Source organism: Mytilus californianus, unplaced genomic scaffold, assembly GCF_021869535.1.
Source record: "Mytilus californianus isolate M0D057914Y unplaced genomic scaffold, xbMytCali1.0.p SCAF_12, whole genome shotgun sequence".
In the NCBI taxonomy this organism is placed as follows: domain Eukaryota; kingdom Metazoa; phylum Mollusca; class Bivalvia; order Mytilida; family Mytilidae; genus Mytilus; species Mytilus californianus.
Window position 1 is genome coordinate 48,525,985 of NW_026262604.1, and position 21,148 is coordinate 48,547,132.

Sequence of the window (21,148 nt, forward strand, 5' to 3'; positions counted from 1 at the left end):
CATACCACATCTTCTTTTTTATATTATGTCAAAGAACGTCTTGTGCTTTTTTCTTTAAAAAAAGTTCATTGGAAGATACCAAGACTTTGTGGTTAAATATTCCGTATTAATTTCACAAATAATACACGATGGTGTTTAAGTATAGTATCTTTGTTTATCATCTTAATTACGTGTTATAGTGTTCTTTTTTTGACTATTTTAACCTTAACCATGTTAACTGTTTAGTCCATTTTTGGTAATATCCTTTTGAAGTGGCTCGGTATCCTTACATCCCGCCATTTTGTTATTGTGTTATGGTCATTTTTTGTATTCTTGTCCTTCATTTTTGCCTATGTGCTTTGTCTATAGAGTGTCTATATGCCATTGGTTTTTTTTTGTGTTGACATAGCTGTTTGTTTGTATAGTGATTAAGATTAACACAATGTTTGTATTGCGTCAATTTTAGTTTTCAGTCTTTGTATTTTCCTTGTTTTGCCATGACTTTTGTGGTCTCTCTCCGACTTATGAGTTTTGATTCTCCCTCTTTTAATCTTGTGCCTCTTTTTTCAAAAGGGAGACAATACTTATTGCCTTGAGTCTTCAATTTCATACCTTTGTAGAATAAGATACAAAGAATATCGTGACAAAAATGTTTGGTTTATCTGCTTTTCAATAGCTAGAAACTTACAAAAAAGAATATATGGGATATAAATCAAGGTGAAAGCAACCCAACCACTAACAATACAACATAAAAGACATTTTGAGATCAACATACAATCTTCAACAATAGATGGGTGTCGTAAAAAATTCAAGCTCTTAATAACACTGAATGAAGACTATAAGGAAATAAATTTAAAAGATACATCATAGTCTTTAACCACCGAATTCTCTATTATATTGTCGGTGAATACTGCTTTGTATGCTCCTGTCGAGGATGTATAATTCAAAGATTCCTAAAATTTGTTATCAGTCTTCATATGAACATACTATACTGAGTGATGATTCATTGATCGTCAACTTCCTGTTAACAGATACTTATATATTTTAACACTGAAATTTTCGTCTCATATTTCTAGGGACCTACCTGTACGAGCTTTCTAAAATTTGTTGTCAGGATTCATATGTGAACATGCTTTACTGTGTGAAATGTTTTAAGATTCATTGTTCATCAACTTCCTGTTTACTTAATTCTTGAAGGGGGTATCATTAGTGAGCAGTAGTTCAAATTTTTACTTATTTGCTATGTTTCAGAAGCAAGGAGCTGTTTATTTTACATTAATGAGAAATCAACCCAAATATCTATAAACTGCAAACTGTTGTATTTAAGAATTGACATGTGTCGATAAAAATATTACAAACAAAATCAAGTTGTGACTTAAAGAACCACTGACAAAGTACCTAACATTGGACAGGTACATGACTGTGCATGTGTTCAACTCGTTTTTGAAAAAAAAAAGTTAGACTTGTTCTTAAGCCATCTTCTCACACTCTAGGATGTTACTGAGCAGACCATATAAAGACAATGTATGAACTATAGGAGATTCGTGTATATTTGCAGTGGCCATGATTCCTTTTTCGCTGTATAGAGCTGTAAAAAAATTGCTAAGTGTTGATATCATTACATCTGGGACTTGAAAAAATACTGTATTATGGTGAATAAACTCATCATACATACCAGGATTAAACTTTTGTACGCCTGACGCGCGTTTATTCTACATAAGACTCATCAATGACACTCGAACCTAAAAGTGAAGAGGCCAAAAACAGTAGAGCATTGATGACCCATAATTCCGAAAGGGTTTGCCAAATACAGCTACGATAATCTATTCCTAAGGTAGATAATTCTTAGTATTTCGAAAGTTAAGTGAACATTTAATATCACATAATAAAGAATGGCAATTAAGCTTTCTGGCGAACACAGTAATTAGCGAAAGGGTTCATTGTGTTAAAAGTACAATGATAAAAAATTTTCAACCCTAACAAGAATGGTCAAATCCACATGACATTATAGTATGGTTAACTTTTTATGATGAAATATCATCATACCGCCTATAAAAGTTCTCTGGCAAACAGTCTTAGAGAAGTTGCGATCACAAGGTGTCTTTGTATTACAAAAGTAATTTTTACTAAATTAATGTTCTCAAATAAAAATGAAGTTATAGCATGGGCAACATCATATAAATTCCAAATTAAGAAGCTGTTTGGATTGTTGGCGTCGGAAATATCCAAACATTCAGTAGATCAGTAGACAGCAGGTCTAATGTTGCCACATATGAATCTCACATAGAAATTTTTGCCTTTTACGAATATTACAGTTTACATCTTGGAGTCTATTAGATGACCACCCCACTAGTAGGCCGCATGAATTTTCGACTTCTGAAGGATAAGCACCATCGTAATCATTAAGTTGTACCGTAACCCCGAAAATGTTGTTGAAACTTTCGCTTGTCATCCATTTTTTTATCTTTTAACCCTATCCATACAGGTCCAACGCCTGCAACAATCAAATGCATATGACAAATAAGGGTGTAATATCGGCGCTTTAAAAAACGAAAATGTCCATTTCATCAGAATTATGATTTTTATTTTGCAAGAAAACCAGTTCAAGTAAGAGTATAGCTACGATAACCAAGACTTTCTTGCATCTCCAGTTAGTTTTCATAAGGAAATTTTACTATTGCGAGATTCGCTGTTACCAAGAAACTTTAGATGGCGATTAAAACTAAGTTTAAAGGAATATATATCTATATATATTTATAGAACATCATCTAACTTTTCAGTCTACCTCTTTAACTTTTTTTTCAACATCAGACAAAACCTTATGGTCATGCATTTTTCTATTTTCTGTCAAAAAACAGATCAGACCTTACAAAATGAAAAAGAAACAATTGCTAAATACTGTTACTAAATATATGTTTTTAAAGACGTCACATACATTATTAAAATACACCTGAACATAATTTACTTTGTATAACCCTGGGAAGTATACACAATGCAACTCAATATTTGGCTGCAATGAACATTAAGAGTAATAGATCATAAACTGCAAAGTTTATCTATGTCTGAAGGTGAGTAACATGTTGTTCATTGTTTCTGTTCCGTCAAGTGTTTTGTTAACTATTGTTTGGGTTTTTACGTATTATTTTTAATTCTATTGTAATCCTTCTTTATTATTTATACAAATTTGAATGTCCTCCAATATTTTCCTATTTTTACTAAAACTTACTACTAAAGTTTTCCATGATGAAATCCCATTTTGCCTTTGATGTTATGCTTACTAAGTCACCAACTTCTTGTTGTTGACAACATTTTCTTGCGTCCTTCCATGTAGTTCCACTGGTTGATACTAGCTTAATACAAAGTGTCGTTTCTCCGTCTAACTGGAATCCATTTGAACCGCACTCTGTTGAAAGAACTGCATGTATCTATTACTCGTTAAATTATAGAGCCATTAATATATATTCAATATCCAATAAAGCATTAAGCCTTATTATTCTCGTCTATATTCAATGCACTAGATGTTTCAAAATCGGCTGTTCTGTGTTTGCATTCTTCAACCTCACTTTATTTAAATCAGTCAACATACTGTTAAATAAGGATTTAAGGAGACTTGGTGTCTAATACCATCTTTCACTATAGTTAATTTTGAGGATAACAAAGCGTAATCAGTAGCATTAATAAGTCGGTCATGTTTAACGGGTGCGGGAGTTTCTCGCTGCATTGAAGACCCATTGGTGGCCTTCAGCTGTTGTCTGCTCTATGGTCGGGTTGTTGTCTCTTTAACACATTCCCCATTTCCATTCTCGATTTTAAGATTAAAAAAAAAAACAACAGAAGAATACAAAAATTAGAGGTAATAACAGATGATTCAAATTGAGTTCACTCTGATATAAAAATAAGGAGATTTGGTATGATTGCCAATGAGACCACTATCGCCCAAAGTTCAAATGAAATGGATGTAAGCAATTATAAGCAACAGTACGGCTTTCAACAATGAGAAAATCCATACCGTATACTAGTAGTCGGCTATAAAAGGCCCCGACATTTAAAATATGTAACATTTCAATTGAGAAAAACTAACAGACTAATTTATAACTAAACAATTTACGAACAACAAATATGACAGACATGAAACAAACAACAACCAGTGACCTACAGGCTACTGACTTGGGACGGGCACATATAGAATGTGGCGGGATTAAACATGTTTGAAGGCGCCAATCCTCTCCATAACCTTGGACAGTGCTATAACTGCACATCACAAGAACAAACTATGCAAAACAAAACAAAAAACAAAAATATGCGAAACAGCAAAAAAAAAGAAAAAAAAGTGTATATCATCCAGGAAAAAAGATCCGTGGTCAGTTGTAAGATCTACTCTGTTTTTTTATTCAAGCAATCTATAGCAGTAACCATCTTCAGTACGAAAAAAAACCCCACATTTGCTTTCTGATTTTTACGAGTTGTAATACATATGAACTTCAATCAACAAAATCTATGTTAATTTTGTGAACATTTTTATTTCTATCTAAAGTCACCTAAAAATGTTTATGCTTGCTGTTTTTAACTAATTATTCCTTTGAAACGATTAATTTATTTTTCCTGCTTTTATATGTACAAGTATTTGCCAACTTGTTACACCTCTGCGTGTTTCACGTTTTCTAACTTGATTTCCTCGGACGACAAAAAAAGTCGTTATTAGATATTGTAACAAAGTCTGAATATGAAGCGACATTTTTTTGTGTGATCACTCTTAGAAAGTCTTTGTTATAAAAATTCGTATGAAAATAAGTTTTTCTCTAAAGATAATTCTCCAATTCTTGGCCGGGTTTTTGTTTAATTTTGGTTCGTTTTGGTTCTCTTGAACTTTTGTTTTAGATTTTGAATTTCAAATATCTTTGCCTTGCTGGGTCGATGTCTCTGTTGGTGGATTATTAGTTCCCGATGGCATCACCACCCCAGTAGACGATAGGCGGAATATTCAAATTCATAATTCGATGACAAATTGACAACGCACTGGCACACACGAAAACAACAAAAAGACAAACACCAGTAAACAAAAACACATCATAAATAAATAAAGACTGAGCATGACAAACCCCTCCGAAACCCGTGGGGTAGCCACTACTTTGGTACTGTCATGAAAAAAAGGATATTGTTTAATTACATATTGTCGTGGTACATTTGGAAATAATTTTGATTTAAATCAAGTAACTCCGTCATGCATGGTAACGATTTTTGTATGTTTCTTTTTTGGTTTTATCAACTGTTGTATAAGTTTTTAGATTTTCAAATATTATGGCCACAAGCATCACTGGATAGACATTAACTGTCAAAATGTACATCAATTGCAAAATAATTGGAACCGGACATGTAATTACTTTCACTGTTAGTTAACTGTTAGTCCACAAGGATATTGTAAGCCCGTTAGCCACTACTTCGATACTAACATCAAAATGCGCATATTTTGTTATAAATTTTGCAAATCATTTTCAATTAAAGACTGTATCTGCCCGATGCAAAGCTCCGATTTTTGTGTCAGGGTTTTTTTTCTGAACTCTTTGACCTTTCTGGTTTTATCTTTTAAACTTTTGTTTTGAGTCTTGTATTTTCGAAAATATTTGCAACGAGTATAAAATCTATAACGGAAAAGACATAATACGTCGAAATGCGCATTTGATGCAGTAAAATAGGTACCTTATTGGTATTACTACTACTGGGCCGATATCATTGCTGATATAATGTGCGCAATGTAAGTCCAAGGGGGTGTAACCAGCAAAGTAGCTAGTACTTTAGTACTTGTATGAAAATACAAATAATGTTTTATCGATATTTGCTTGTTTTGAAAATTTTGAAAATTATTTTAAATAAAATATTTATAGTTTTGATTCCTTTGGCATGTTTGGGTTTTGCTTTAATTTTATTTCGTGTTGGTTTAATCAACTTCTCAACTTTTTTTTAATTAAGATTTGAATTTTCAATGACATTTTTGTCTCTAGCATCTCAGGGCAGATACTTATTATCGAAATGCTTATCTGGTGTAGTAAAACTGGTACATTAATTTTTATTACTACCTCTGATGGCCGAATATGTTATCAAATTGAACCAGATTACACATTTTGGTATTAAATCTTACAACAACATTCGTACGTTAAGATTTGTCTACTCGTTTTAAATTGAAAATAAACCAATTTTGGGCAGACGAGAAAAATAAACAACAAACAAACAAACTTAAACCTATGCCAAGATAAAACAAAGTTAATGAAAATTGATTTGTTTTGGGATGGAACAGATCTTGATGAACAAATTTAATGCACTTTAATAAAAGATTTTGTTTTTATCATCTAGAATATTCAATTGTAAAAAAATGAACCAACAGGTAATAAATGTAATGCGTTTGAAGCGCTTTTCGCGATTTACCTTTATCAGGAACGTTCAAAGCCAAATATTTGAAAGCCAAAGGTGTATAAGAACGAAAGAGTTGAAGTGCTTTAGTGTAAAGCTTGTAAAAAAGTGATAACATCAGTTTATAAGTGTCATGCGTCCGAAGCGCTTTTCTCGATTGACTTTCATCAGGAACGTTCAAAGCCGAATATTTGAAAGCCAAGCATGTATAAGAACCGAAACAATGAGAGCTTTATGACAAAAAAGAACCTTAAAATAATACTGTAGTTTCGTAAAATTATGCGGCTAAAACTAGATTATATTCAAAACATTTGCACTATTTCTGAACACACAAGAGAAGAAACAAAAAGTTTACTGACACCATATATAGACACGTGTTTAGCTAGTAACATTTCTGCAATGGCAATCGAACATTGTACGAACTGCATTAACCAGTATGTCAACCTGACATACAAACTGCTAAGTTTTGTCTTGAGTGTAAATTCACATGGCGGATGAGGCATGTTTAGCAGGAGACGCGTACCCTTGTCAAAGATTATGGATTGCACTTTTTGGAATAAAATATTTATTTGTATACATGTTAGTTTTATACAAGTTGATTGCAGGCTTAACATATTGTTAAAACATTGTTGGGATGTCTCGAAGGAACACACCTTTTATAGAAGATATTTTTGATAGCAAAACGCTTTCATTCAAGCTAAAAAAATACTGCATAATATATGTATATCTATAAACAAAGATAACCTCCATTGATGAAACCAAAAGAGAAAATGCTCATATTAAGACTATGATTATATATAATGATTAGAAATTCGTTTCAAAATGTCAAATGCATACTTTCTTTAAATCTTGGAGTAGATATAACATATTAAAAATATACCATAAAATTTCTCCAATTCTAACAACAGGATCAAAATAATAGAGGATGTTTTATATATCGTTTTATGAGAAATATCAACATAGTCTGAAATAAAGTTGATAAATTTCAATCCTAGATGTAGATTTAAAAACGAGTGCGACTTGGATATCACTTGATATCAACTCCATTTACTTTATTTAAATAATATAATGAACAAGCCTCTACCAATTTGTTGTTATTATAAAAATTAAATAACGAGAGCTAATGTCAACCGATATTTAATTCCAACGGGTTGTTAAACCTATTTCTCTTTCGGGAACAATTCTCTACGTGCAAACAAAACAATCTTGCAAACCATTGTACTTATCTTTTCCACCTAAAACGTTGACGCTGAAGGTCCGTTTATGGTGTCAAACATTAACATTAGACGATGTCAAGTGCATACGCTTAAGAAAGAAATGGAATTAAATTTGACAAAAAATGACCATACTTGGGTGAAACATTTGAGTGATTTGTATACTATTGAAGAAATCTCAACTGCAGGATAGGCAAACCAAATTAACATATGTTGCGTATCAATACCTCAAATCCTTTAAGTGTGATACGGGAAATATATCTTTGTGCGGATCATAGATAACTGACCACAACCATAAGAGAATCTATAAACTTGACATTTATAAGACCAATCATTGAATATGAATACGACTTATGGGATGATTGTACTAATACTATATATGTACTTTTTTTCGCGTGTACTTATTTTCGCGTAACCGGTATTGCCGATGAATTCGCGTGTATTTAATTTCGCGGATGTGCCGTAAATATCAAAACATTAATAACGGATTTTCTTTACTAAGTTAATAAAGTGAACAAGAGTTTCGATTTAACAAGGTATATAGCATTGAGGCATTAAAGTTAAAAGTGAGTAGAATTTATTTTATACCTTCGGTAATAGTTCATTCACAATTTGTCAATCAGAATGTGAAAACGTTGATTAACTCGGGCAAAATATCAGCCTCCTGTACAGCCTTTTTTACCGGATCCGCGGGATGCTGCTACACCAGAAAAGGCGGAAATAATTGTTTCGGCAAATTAAACTGTTGACAAGGAAACTACTGCTTTCTCATCCCAAAAACGTAAAAGAGGGGAATATAATCATTATGACACTGTATTTGTAAATATGTTTATTAAATATTTAAATTTTCATTTCAGGACAAGATTACTACTATTCAATCAATAAAACAGTAGGAAAGAGATTATTCTCTGATTAAATTGTAGTTACATAATAAAACTGATCGGCTTGGGTCATTATTTGTTACCTTTAATCCTTAATTGATTTTCTGTATGGATCACTGGTGTTGTTTTAACAGTTTCACAGTTCAAAAGAGGTCATGTTAAAGGAAACCAGGTGAATGTTGTAAATTCCCGAGAAGATTAAGGTTTTGAAAGTTTTACATTTATTTAAGCTGTATTTGTATTCGCGTGTATTTATTTTCGCGGAAATATACCTACCGCGAAATTCGTGAAAATAAGTACACCGCGAAAAAAAGTACAAATACAGTAATATTCCATAATGTATACAGATTCAGTTTGAAGGTTGAAGAATTGTAGCTGGGTTATCAACGTTTGCTAATTATGACGCTATATGTTTCAAACAGGTTGCTAGCAGACAAGAGACGTGGAATGTCTAGACAGCTTAATATGTTCTATTCATTATATACTAGTAATGAGTTTGCCCTTGTATGACCTTTGTGATTTGATACACACATTATTTGATCAGATATCTGCTTATAAATCGCTAAAAGTAATAATTGTGTGGAACCAAATATAGATAAGACTTCAATAAAATATCACTTTTTCACTATCTTCCAAAATTCTATCAACTTGATGATTGAAAAGTATTGTGTATTATTCTTGTTACAATGATAATAATCTTGGAAAGTCAATGCTCTTTAAAAAACATTGTAGAATCATAACAGTAAAAACGATTTAATGAATGATCAAGTATTGCAGACAAGAGACGTAGAATGTCGAGACAGCTTAATATGTTCTATTCATTATATAATGAGTTTGCCCTTGTTTGACCTTTGTGATTTAATACACACACTAGTTGATCAGATATGTGCTTATAATTTGCATAATTGTGTGGAACCAAATATAGATAAAACTTCAATAAAATATCACTTTTCCACTATCGAAGCACCCGGTCTTGTTTCTGTTAGTGTTCATGCGTTTTCTCAGTTTTTGTTTGTTCATTGCTCTGTGTCGTTTTAATCCTTAATCGGTTTATGAGATTTGAACATCGTTAAATTTCTGTTTGATAGATTTTTCAATTGTCACACCTGTTACCTCCATTTAAAAGTAAACGCAATTATCTGATGTATCTTAATTACCAGTTTAAAAAAATAAAATAATAACTTGAAATGAACGTTTCAAATGAATTAATTACTTCTCAAAACATGAATTTACATTATTGCAAAGTGTAAACGTACACTACACACGACAAACGATGCCGCAAAATTAAACCATCAGTATCATTCATGCAGTAAATTGGATGCATATTTATATCAAATAATTCTAATGAAGCTACTAATTTTGGGATAGCTTTTGAATAAATGATAATTAGCAAAACTCGTCTTCCAAATTTCTATCAACTTGATGATTGAAAAGTATTGTGTATTATTCTCGTTACAATGATAATAATCTTGGAAAGTCAATCTTCTTTAAAAAAAACATTGTAGAATCATAACAGTAAAAATGATTTAATGAATGATAAAGTATTCTTTAGTATTCATGAAATGAAATACAAAATATTTAATTAAATTGTTTTTTAATTGAATGTTAAGGATATTAAACTCTATTCACATATTCCAACGTACGTGACTGTATTAGATATTTATATTTGTTGTTAAATACCTGAATGTGTTTATAGAAACTTTAACACATTTCAATGTTATTTTCGACATGCTCACAGACAGCTTTCTCAATTCAACTTAATGTATTTCCGTTAACATGAAGATATTTCTTATGACAATTATTTACTTAACCGACGTTTGTTTTAAAAATGTAACCTTTTCATTTTTTTTAATCTTCTTAAACAGCTTGATTTACCTTAGGGACACTGTAAGCGTGAATTATTCATAATGCAATATCTTGATTTAAGATTTTGAAATGATTTAACTTTTATCTTCTCGTTTAGGTAGATCGTTCATGAATGTTTATTTAAATTATTGCTGATGTCAAATTGTTTCAGTGAAACATGAGGGTAAAAGTCGGTGCTAAATAATTTATATGATAAATGTCCAATTTAGTACCGAAACAACCATCCTGGTCAACCTTATCTTTTTCTTTCCTCCATGTTATTTTCATTGTAATGTCAAACATCGATTTCTCAAGTAATTATTCTATTGATCGTTTATATTATTATTTTCATTCTAAAACCAATGCAAATACATTCAAACATATTTTTTTCATTGCTATATTTTGCAAGATGTGATTATTTGTTAATAACACATTGAAACCAAATTGACAAATATAGATATGAAACGATGTGTTATGATTGCAAATGAGACAACTACCTACCAGAGGTAGAACGGAGTATTATAAAGCAATTATATGCAACCGTACGGCCTTCAACAATGAAAAAATCCAAACCGTATAGTGTGACGGGTTAAACATGTTTGTTAGCACTCAACCCTCCCTCCTAACCAGAGACAGTTCAACATAATATGAGAACAAACTGTAAAAACCAGTTGCAATTGGATTAACTTAAAAGATTAAATGCATGCCAATTTGATAGAAATCATTTTACTGCAGTAGTCTACGCATGTGCAAACAAAATTTATTGGATTTCGAGCATGGGTTTGTTTACAAAGCGAAAGAAGCACGTCATATTAGAATTAAGAAACTATCAATTGTTATATTTTCATACTAAGAAATTAAACAGTAGGTTTTTTTTATTGTTTCCGTATTATATTTTTCACAAATCACAAATTAAACTTGTCTTGAGTTAATAGTAACAGCATTTAGTTTTTTTTTAACTCAAACTTCATTTTTTAAATTCTTTGTCAATTAATATGAGTTACATTCGAAACACCTATTCAAAATTTCAAATATAAGTTTCTCTGATTTTTATAAACCCGATATGATATGAGTAGATTCCGGCAAACACTATGCAAACTTATCTCTTTTCATTTTTTGATTTGGTTTGGTCATTTAATATCTCATAAATTTCAATAGCAGTTCTTTGTCATGTCTCGTCAGGCCTATTATAGTTGACTATACAGTCTGGATTTTAGAAATTGTTAAAAGCTGTACAGTTATCTAATGGTGCTAAATCCACGAGATTTGCACTGTGTTTGATATTTGTCTGATTGACAATCATGTTTCAACATCCAGGATCAACATTACAATTCAGTTTAAAGTTCTTGAATAAATTAAAAAAAAAGAATTTACATTGTTAAAACCGTTTTTAAGTATATTGAATCCGTCGAAAGTAACAATGCTCATTTATCTGATTCATTTATAAATTCAAAATACCAGTTTATTCATACATATAAATATATATCCGCAAGTTTATTGTTTTCGGTTTGTTAATAAACAGGATCCATTTTGTTACATCTGGTGATCCGTTTATTTGGCAATCGCCAATGGCAGTCAGCAAGGTTTAAGAACATCTGTTGTTCGACCTGCTAGTCAAATGCGTTTTGTTAAAATATACTTTTTTACTTTTTTGGTCTTTTTGAAAATGTTGTTTGTGCTGTATTTATGATGTTCCTAAACCCTGCTGACATTAAGGCGGCAAATACCAAAAAAGAGAATAAAAACTCATAGGTAGAAGAGAAATCGACAAAATTATCGCATCGACGAAAAGTCAAATACTACTATACTTAACACTACAAAACTAAAGACTGGGAAAGACTGAAAAATGTTGGAACGACTGAGAAAGTCTAAAAAACTCCGATTTGAAGATATGACCTGAATGTTAGATATAATAAAGGTTAGAACGTACCTACTATCTTTTCCGTAGATCTAGCTTCAGGTTGAAGAGCGACAAGCGCTGCTATGCAATACCATTGACACGTATATATTGACATATTTGAGAATGGTTGAACCTAATATAGAATACTTTTTATTGTTTAACTACTTATTCTTCTCAAAAAGATTCTTTTGTTAACATTTTTCGTTTGAAATATTATAAATGTTAAGTTTAAAGCAACATGTTTCTCTTTGTTTATTCGTTAAACACAAATTTTCTTAATTTAATTTAAATCATTAAAACGTATATTCTGTATAGCCTTTTGAAATACATCCATGTCAAGAAAAATTTAAAACGTGTAACATTGCAAAATCATTCATCAAAAGGAAAACTAGGCAGTCTGTTTAATGAAGTTGATAAATAAAAACGTTGATACTGTTATAAATGTCGATTATATCTTTGGTGCAGAATGATTTTATTCGTTGGAATATAACCTTTAGATGTGAATATAGAGTCTTATCTTAAATGTACGGCTGTACCTATATTAACCATATGTTGATACTGTAAGATATATTTGTCTATTCATTTTTCATTGAATAGAAATCATTTACTAAGAGAGTCTATATCATTCACTTTTCTTCACTATCATGGTTTACAATATTGTCGCTGGTGACTGGAATTTTTACCCAATACTATAGGAACGGAATGAAGAGCGACCTTTAAAATGGTACGCCATTTACCGTCAGCAGTTATTCCCGCTAAAAATTAAAAAAACATCAAGTCTGAGGGTACCCAAGTTGACAGTTTTTTTTCACCTATTTTTATTTATGCTCCAAACAAAAGTTTCCATTCTGTGTTTATGTTGTAGATGTATCATTATTTACTATATAGTTCCACCAAATATCATTTTGAATCCATACTGAATCATAAAAAAATGGATTTGAACTGACATTCAAGATGACCCATGATTCTGTAATGAGAAGTAGCCAAATGAGCCTCCTCACAGGGTTTTTGATTATATGATTACTTGGCATTTTTTATAGTGATTATTTGATTACCAGACCAAATTTGTCATGATTATTTGATATTTGATAGTCAATTACTTTTTTTTTTTATTATTTGATTATCTTGTTTTACAAAATAATTAATAATTATGTGATCATATTGACAAAACATATGTGATTAATTTGTGATTACTTGGACACACCCATGAGGGGCCTCCAAAATTGCTTTCGTTCTTAAATTCACATCCGTAAGCATATACAAATTAATTGTTTGTTTTAATTAATTCTTCAAACAATTTGAACAATTTGACAATAGTCCATGCTTACTCTATATTTGTTCATGAAATTGATACCTGTGACATATTTTAATTGCTCATTTTGAAAAGTTGACGTTTTGTGGACGTTTCCGTGAATTTTACCTTTTCACTGAATACTTCATCTATTGATACTTACTGTGAACGTTTTGTGTATATTTGAATATATTTATCCATGTTGAAAGAATGTCATTTTAATGATTGGTGTTCATCTGTGTATATGTCATCAAACTATTATGAATTCCATATCTGGTTTTGAATTGCGTCATTTCTAAAAGGAAGGTTTAACTTTTTTATTGTGCACTTTGAGTTGTGATGAAAACATTGTATACATTTAAATCTCCTATCAAATTGCTAGAAAAATTCACATAAAAATGGCTTCATAATTATAAAAATTATTTTCAGAAAAAATTACGTTGCAAAATTAAGGTGGATTTTTGGATTTTATAATTAGAGTTCCGTTGTTTTTTATTTTGTTTTTTTTTGTAAACGTAGGTTTATATATAGCATATGTGGTAATCCTAACCCAAATTGCACCAAAGGCTTCGCTAATCCTAAATCGCTCACTGTTCTTGATTGCATATGATATGTTCGCGCTACCGCTTGATATGTTTACGACGTCACTGGTGTTGTGACTTTACCCCCTTCAAAGTTTCAGTACCGTTGTCATTGCAAGCAAACGTTCTTTTTATCATTAAGTTCAAAATATGTAAAAAAAAAGAGGTTATTTTATGTCATTAGCTTCCATAGAGTCAATAAATATTTCTGTCATGCCAATCAATTCTTGTAAATCACAACTACTCGCCTATATCGAATAAATTGTCAAAAGAACATAAACGAAAAAACAGTCATAATTGCTAATGAATTGATGATCATTATTTTATTAATTTTAAAGTATTGTTGGTGCGGAAAGAACTAAATATTCTACTCGAGGAGAGGAGAATATTTCCTTTGCTATATTAGGCCCAATCTATGGGATTGTTGGTTATGTAATGTTCATCAACTTCGTACTTTATTGGGCTTTTTTAATTTGTTTTGAGCGTCACTATTGAGTCTTTTGTAGTCCGTCGTACAAAATTTGAATTCTGATATCTATGATGAGTTTATTTATATTCATTTAAAAATTAATAAATAATATATCTAATTTTGCGACATAATGATTTCACAAAGAAAACTTGGCCTTTCTCGAATATTACAGTTTTCATCTTGGAGTGGAACAGTTGACAATGGCGCTAGTATGCCGCATGAGTTTTTGTTAACTTGTAAAGGATAACCACTATCATAATTATTCAGTTGTATCGTCACCCCGTAAATGTTGCTGAAACTTTCGCCGGTCATCCATGTTTTATCTTTTAGCCCTATCCATACAGATCTAACGTCTGAATAAAGAAAAAAGAAAATGACAAATTAGTATGAAATATTGTCACTCTATTTTGATAAAAACATTCCGAGTCCGTCATAATCATAATTTTCAATTTGAAGGAAAACCTGTTCGATCAACATTATAGCCACGGTAACAGAGACTTTATAGGTTATTCATTTAAATTCAATTGGAAAGTTTTCCACTGCGAGATTCGCTGTTACAAAAACATTGTAGGTGTCGATTAAAACTAGGTTTCAGGGCATACGATACAGTTTTCATCCCGCGGTGATGTTTTACGAAAATGTAACAGGCTATTTAACACTTAATCAATTCAAATATGTAATAATAAATGTACCTGCATGTGCTACTTTAAGAGATAAATAGGGTCAACATTTTAGACATTTACTCAAAATGTCGTTGTTTCTTTTTTGCTTAACATTTCTATCCTTGCCACCTTAGTAGCAATATACCAACTTCACCTGCATATGGAGTATACACTTTCCAACTTATTCGGTATTCAAAAGCTTGCAGCTCCTACCCATACTTTGTAAAACGTCACCAGTGTCTGAGCAGAAAGTTGATGAACCAGGGGTATGTCAAATAACATCTCGTCATTTTTCTAAAAAATGTTCATCGGAAGGTACCAAGACCTAGTTGATAACACATAATACACGAAGTTCTTGAAGTATAGATTCTGGGTACGGTACTGATGTTGTTTATCATCTTAATAACGTGTTATACTATTCTTCATTTGTATTTATGAATATTACCTTTACTGTTTAGTCTGGTTTTTTTTATCGATATCCATTTGACGTGGCTCGGTACTTGTACATCTCGTCATTGTGTTATTGTTCTATGATAATTCTCCTATTCTTGTCTTTCAATTTTGCTAATGTGCTTTGTCTATATGCCATTTTGGTGTTTCTCTGATACATATGACGTAGCTCTGTATTTATACATCCCGTTATTGTGCTATTGTAATACATGTTTTGTATTTTTGTCTTTCATTTTTGCTAATGTGCTTTGTCTATATGCCTTTTTATGTTTCTTCAATACATATATGACGTGGCTCTCTCATTGTGCCATTGTACTATGGTAAATTTGTGTATTTGTGTCTTTAATTTTTGCTAATATATTAAGATTATAACAAAATGTAGACTGCTGTACCCCTATTTTTGACATTTTTACTTTTTATGACTGTTTATTTTGTTCACACATCGTTATCAATATAATGGAGTTTAATGCGACTGTCATATAGGTGAGAGGTTTAGCTAGCTTTAAACCCAGGTCTAATCCTCCATAAGACAATGCCTGTACCAAGTCAGTAATATGAGTTGTTATCCATTCGTTTGATGTGTTTGAGCTTTTGATTTTGCAATTTGACTAGGGACTTTCCTTTTTTAATTTTCCTCGGAGTTCTGATTTTACTTTTTTATATACATACATAGAAATACATTTGCATGTAACTTTTTTGTTTCAAAACATGAACATTTGTGTAAAGAAAGAGGGGTTCATGAACTCTTTTTCAAGTTGAATAAATCTTAATGATAAAAATCAGTCGAAAAATGCATCTTTACCCGACATGTCACAGTTTGATTTCGCGAAAATAACATTTTACGTTAGCAACACCATTGCTTCCCCGGTAACTGCATCCCATGCTCTTCTAATAATATTTATCTATAGGATATCATTCAACTGATATTTTAAATCTATAATCAGATAATCATCTTTGGTCATACATTTATCTTTTTTTTTGTCAAAAGCAGGAAAAAGACAACAGACCTTCCAAAATACCTAAACACAAAAAAAATCGCCATATACTGAAACTTTGTTTTGCTTAAGACTTGAAATACATTGATTGGAATAAACAAATTGAATGTAATTAACTTTGTATAACCCAGGAAATTATACACAATGGGCCATTTTAAAAAAAAAAACATTTGCCGGTAATGAACAATAAGAGAAATGGATCTTTAACAGCAAAGTGATTGAGATAATCTGTTGGTGTAGTTGAGTAACATGTTCTGCATTGTTTTCTTTTTCATCTAGTGTTATTTTGTTTGCATTTTGTCACTTCTTATGTAGTCCGTCCTTATTGAATTATCTTTTTATGACTGTTTTGAATGTCCTCATGCAAGTATTTTCTTATTCTCACTAAAACTTACTACTAAAGCTTTTTGTGATGAAATCCCATTTTGCCTTTGATATTATGCTTACTAAGTCACCACCTTCTTGTTCTTGACAATATTTTCTTGCGTTCTTCCATGTAGTTCCTCTTGTTGATACTAACTTTATACAAGTGGTCGTTTCTCCGTCAAACAGGATTTCATTTGAGGCACACTCTGTTAAAAGAACTGCACGTATCAAATACTCATACAATTTTTGGAATCCTGTAAATATCTAATGAGGCATTTAAAACCTAATTTTAGGTATATAAGTTGGAGGTTTAGCTAGCCCTAAAACCAAGTTTAACCCGCCGCAATATGTTATTTTACGAAAATGCCTGTTGATTTCCCATTTCTTTGTTGATTATTAGAGTTTGATTTTGGATGTAAGCATTTAAAGGCAACTCATACAGCAGTGTCGGCGTCGAAATGCAAAACATACAATATTTCAATTGAGAAAACTAACAGCATAATTTATAACAAAAAAAAAAAATATACGAAAAACTAAAATGAAAGACAACAACAAAGACAGCCACTAAACTGCGGGCTCCTGGCTTCAGACATGCACATATATAATATGGCGCGGTTAAACATACCTGGTATGCTGTATATCAAAATACAGTAACTTTTATTGCTTGTAAACATTTTCGTAATTCGCCGTTGTTTGTACTACAAAATGAAAACAACGTCACGTCACTGACTAAAATTCAATTGATTTGGACATTGTAAGCCAATCAAGCGTTTTGGTGAACGCTTTTGAAAATATTACCCAGAAAGCATTAGACTCTGATCGGCAAAAGTTGCTGCATATTACCTTTGGCTGATGTGCAGTTGAACAAAACTGTCCATTTTCCAGGACTTTTACAGACGGCAAACGGTTTTCCCGCCATCTTATAACCATAGCCACATTTAAATTTATTTCCAGTATCTAAATCTCGCCGCAGTCCGAACGGTTCTTGGAGTTCAGCATTTGGTGTATTCGGTAAACCTTTACAATCTGCATTATATAAATAAAAAATGGTTTAAGGGATACGTGGTCTAACAGGTAACATTTAGGCATCATAAATAACATGATGGGGATGGGATGACGTTAAACGTCTAGCGGCTAATTTAATGAATTTTCAGGATGATACCATGTTATTTGAGATATTTATATAAGACATGTCTATACAAGACCGACAGGTTGAGTAGTATTTTAACATGCTAGCTAATGAGGTTACAGCTGGCAGAAAAGAGTCAAACTACCCGGAAACAAATTTCGGTCTCCGTGCCGATTTTTTTTTAATTTCTACTCAATGCTGCTTGCCAGGCAAAGAAAAGCAAATAACAATTTTTATGTCCTTGGTTTGATTCAGTCGAAATCGAAATCACGACCTCCCACATTCGAGTCAATGGACCACAACGATTCCACAGAAGAGGTTGAGAAAGGACTTTAAGATATGTAGAAATGGCTTTCCGGCGATTTGTTCCTTATTCGAAAAAGGAAAGCCTTTTCTTTTCTTTCATTTTTTCTAAATGAAGACACTCCAATTAATTGACTAGGATTGTTAGTCTTCCTACCGAAGGTCGGTAGATCTCTCCGGGCACTCCGGCTTCCTCAACTAATAAAAACTGACCGTCAGGAAATAGCAAAATAGTTTTGAAAGTGGCGTTCAACACCAATCAATCAGTCAGCATTTTGTTTATGTTCTATGTCTATATGTTTTTTGATTTTCTGTGGTGACAATTTTTTATAGTGATCAAGATAATAACACACTGTTGACTTGCTCTATCCCTATTTTGACATTTTTTTCTAATGTTGTTTTTTTTATCACACATGTTGTCAATATAACGAAATTATTTGCGACTGTCATACCACTCAGAGGTTTTATCTAGCTATAAAACCATATGTAATGCACCATTTTCTACATAAGAAATGCCCTGTTCCAAGTCAGGAATATGATAGATATTTTCCAATCGTTTGATGTGTTTAAGCCTTTGATTTTGCAATTTGAGAACTTTCCAGTTTAAATTTTCCTTGGAGGTGAGTTTTTTTCTGTTTATGCAGTTCCCACTTTACTTTTACCTGTGTTATAGAAAAAAGTAGCGATGTCACAAAGATACTGAGAATAAAACTTACATGCTTTTACGCATTTATATTTGGTGTCATCGGCATTTAATTCACACTTTTGCCCTTCTTCACAGTTGTGGCCGGCACATTTTCCTGCCAATGACTGAAACAGATTACAAAGATATCATCATATTAATGCAACATTGAATTCATACATTTTTGCATTATTGGAATAGAAAAAATAAATAGCCATAAAAAGTTAGAATTTGTAAAGGCACAAACAACGTGAACGAAAAAATCACAGCAGTATAAAGTTGTCCAACATAAACATCAACTCGGTCATACTTGCAATTCACAAACTTAAGTGTTCCCGGTCAATGCTAAATTTGAGTTAAATAATAATTTTATAATCATAAAGTTGTATTTACATCTGATAAAAAGAAACTGAAAGTTTTAAAAAGAAAAAGGATATTTATATAAAATAATATAAAGTTATATAAAACATAATTGCTTGAAAAAATACATTGTGTATTATCATTAAGCAAGACTTGCATGTAATCTTAAATCTCAAATTTGTTGTACTCTATCATCACTGAAGATACCAACATTGTCGAAAATAAAAATAACCGAAGCAAATACATGTCAGACTCGCGTATCGCCTACATACGACTCGTCAGTGAACCGCGAAACAAAAAAGCTAAAAAGTTTAAATAAAAAAAAAGTTGAAGAGAATTAAGGACCGAGAATTCCAAACGATTTTTCCTAATACAGCTACGATAATATTTCACTAGGATAGAAAATCCTTAGTTGTTTTTGAAAACAAAATCTCTGTTTTATTTACAGTTAATATATAATTCTTATCATATCAATGATAGTTCTTATAAACGACTTATTCGCCTAGGATGTATTAAAGTTGAAATCGTTTATGTTGGTTTCAATTGCAGAAGAAAAGAGGCAATTACTTTAATTATCTGATACAACTAGGAATTTCTCTAAGATATGCTTACCCTACCGGAGCACCTGCGAACACCCCAAATTTTTGGTGGGGATCATGTTGCTTAGTCTTTATTTTTCTATGTTGTGTTTTGTACAATTTTGTAAGTCTTTTTGTATTTTTCTTTTTTAGCCAAGGCGCTGTCATTTTATATTCGATTTATGAATTTAAATGTCCTTCTGGTATCTAGCGCCCTCTCTTATATGATAAAGTTAAAAAGTAAAATACCTTTTCCCATGTTGTTATGTTACTTTTGATGCAGGTCGAGTCGTCGGCAATTTCGTTTCTAATGGCATTAGACATCACAAGATCACATAGTTTCCAATTTTGTCTGTAATTAATAGACGTGCAGTTTGACGTAATGAAACATTCCTTAGCACATTCAAGCAGTGACAGTTGGCGAAATCTAAGAAGTACTCCTGCCAAGGAGCATTTACCCTTTTCGATCTCACCGACTCCAGACAGATTTGGTTTCTTACACGTGTCATCCTCAGCCGAACAAACGTCTTCCATATTCAAAGAGTAAATTATTTCTGTGAATTGGATGACAACAAATAATACTGAATGTTTTGAATGCATCCTTTCTTATCAACACTACTTAACTTTTCTGTCAAACGAAAGAAATGATTTGTGTATGCATTACTGTTTAATAACAGAAAATATATAAGTTCGTATTAACTTTTTCCAGACAACTGATGAACTGACTTTCGTTTCAACTCTTAAAATCAATTATTGGTAAAAGCATTAATGTTAATTATTTATCATGTTTAAAGTTTTCAATGGTTTCAATCAGGCCAACCATGACACTGAAAACGTTTCATTATGTTCCAGGTAATATTTCAATGCCAATGGCAATAACCTGTTATATCTTATTCATAATTTCGACGATTATTTGCTGAAGGATGATGGAATCAGCAATATTAGATAATATCAATGCTAAATACATTTACTTTGAAGTCAATATCAATTCATTATCAAAAAGGTTTAAACAAAATACTGATCTCCACGGTAAACTCAAAATGGTCCATAAAACTGAT

The 21,148-nt window shown here is 31.6% G+C and overlaps 1 protein-coding gene across 1 annotated transcript; it reads right to left on the minus strand.

The window, feature by feature from the left end:
• Nucleotides 1-14,546: 14,546 nt before the first annotated feature.
• On the minus strand, nucleotides 14,547-20,790 carry LOC127721941 (uncharacterized). The gene is made up of 5 exons (XM_052228787.1): nucleotides 20,340-20,790; nucleotides 19,187-19,280; nucleotides 17,882-18,064; nucleotides 17,068-17,244; nucleotides 14,547-14,918 (listed from the first exon to the last, which is right to left on the minus strand). The coding sequence occupies exons 1-5, from the start codon at nucleotides 20,688-20,690 to the stop codon at nucleotides 14,680-14,682; spliced, it is 1,044 nt and encodes a 347-aa protein (XP_052084747.1). The 5' UTR covers nucleotides 20,691-20,790; the 3' UTR covers nucleotides 14,547-14,679.
• Nucleotides 20,791-21,148: the final 358 nt, after the last annotated feature.

Coding starts and splice junctions, on each gene's coding strand:
- LOC127721941 (XM_052228787.1), bottom strand. CDS start 20,690: ATGCATTCAAAACATTCAGTATTATTTGTTGTCATCCAATTCACAGAA. Junction 18,065..19,186: donor ATATAAATGCGTAAAAGCAT/GTAAGTTTTATT, acceptor TATATAATGCAG/ATTGTAAAGGTTTACCGAAT. Junction 14,919..17,067: donor CATCACAAAAAGCTTTAGTA/GTAAGTTTTAGT, acceptor TTCTTTATTCAG/ACGTTAGATCTGTATGGATA.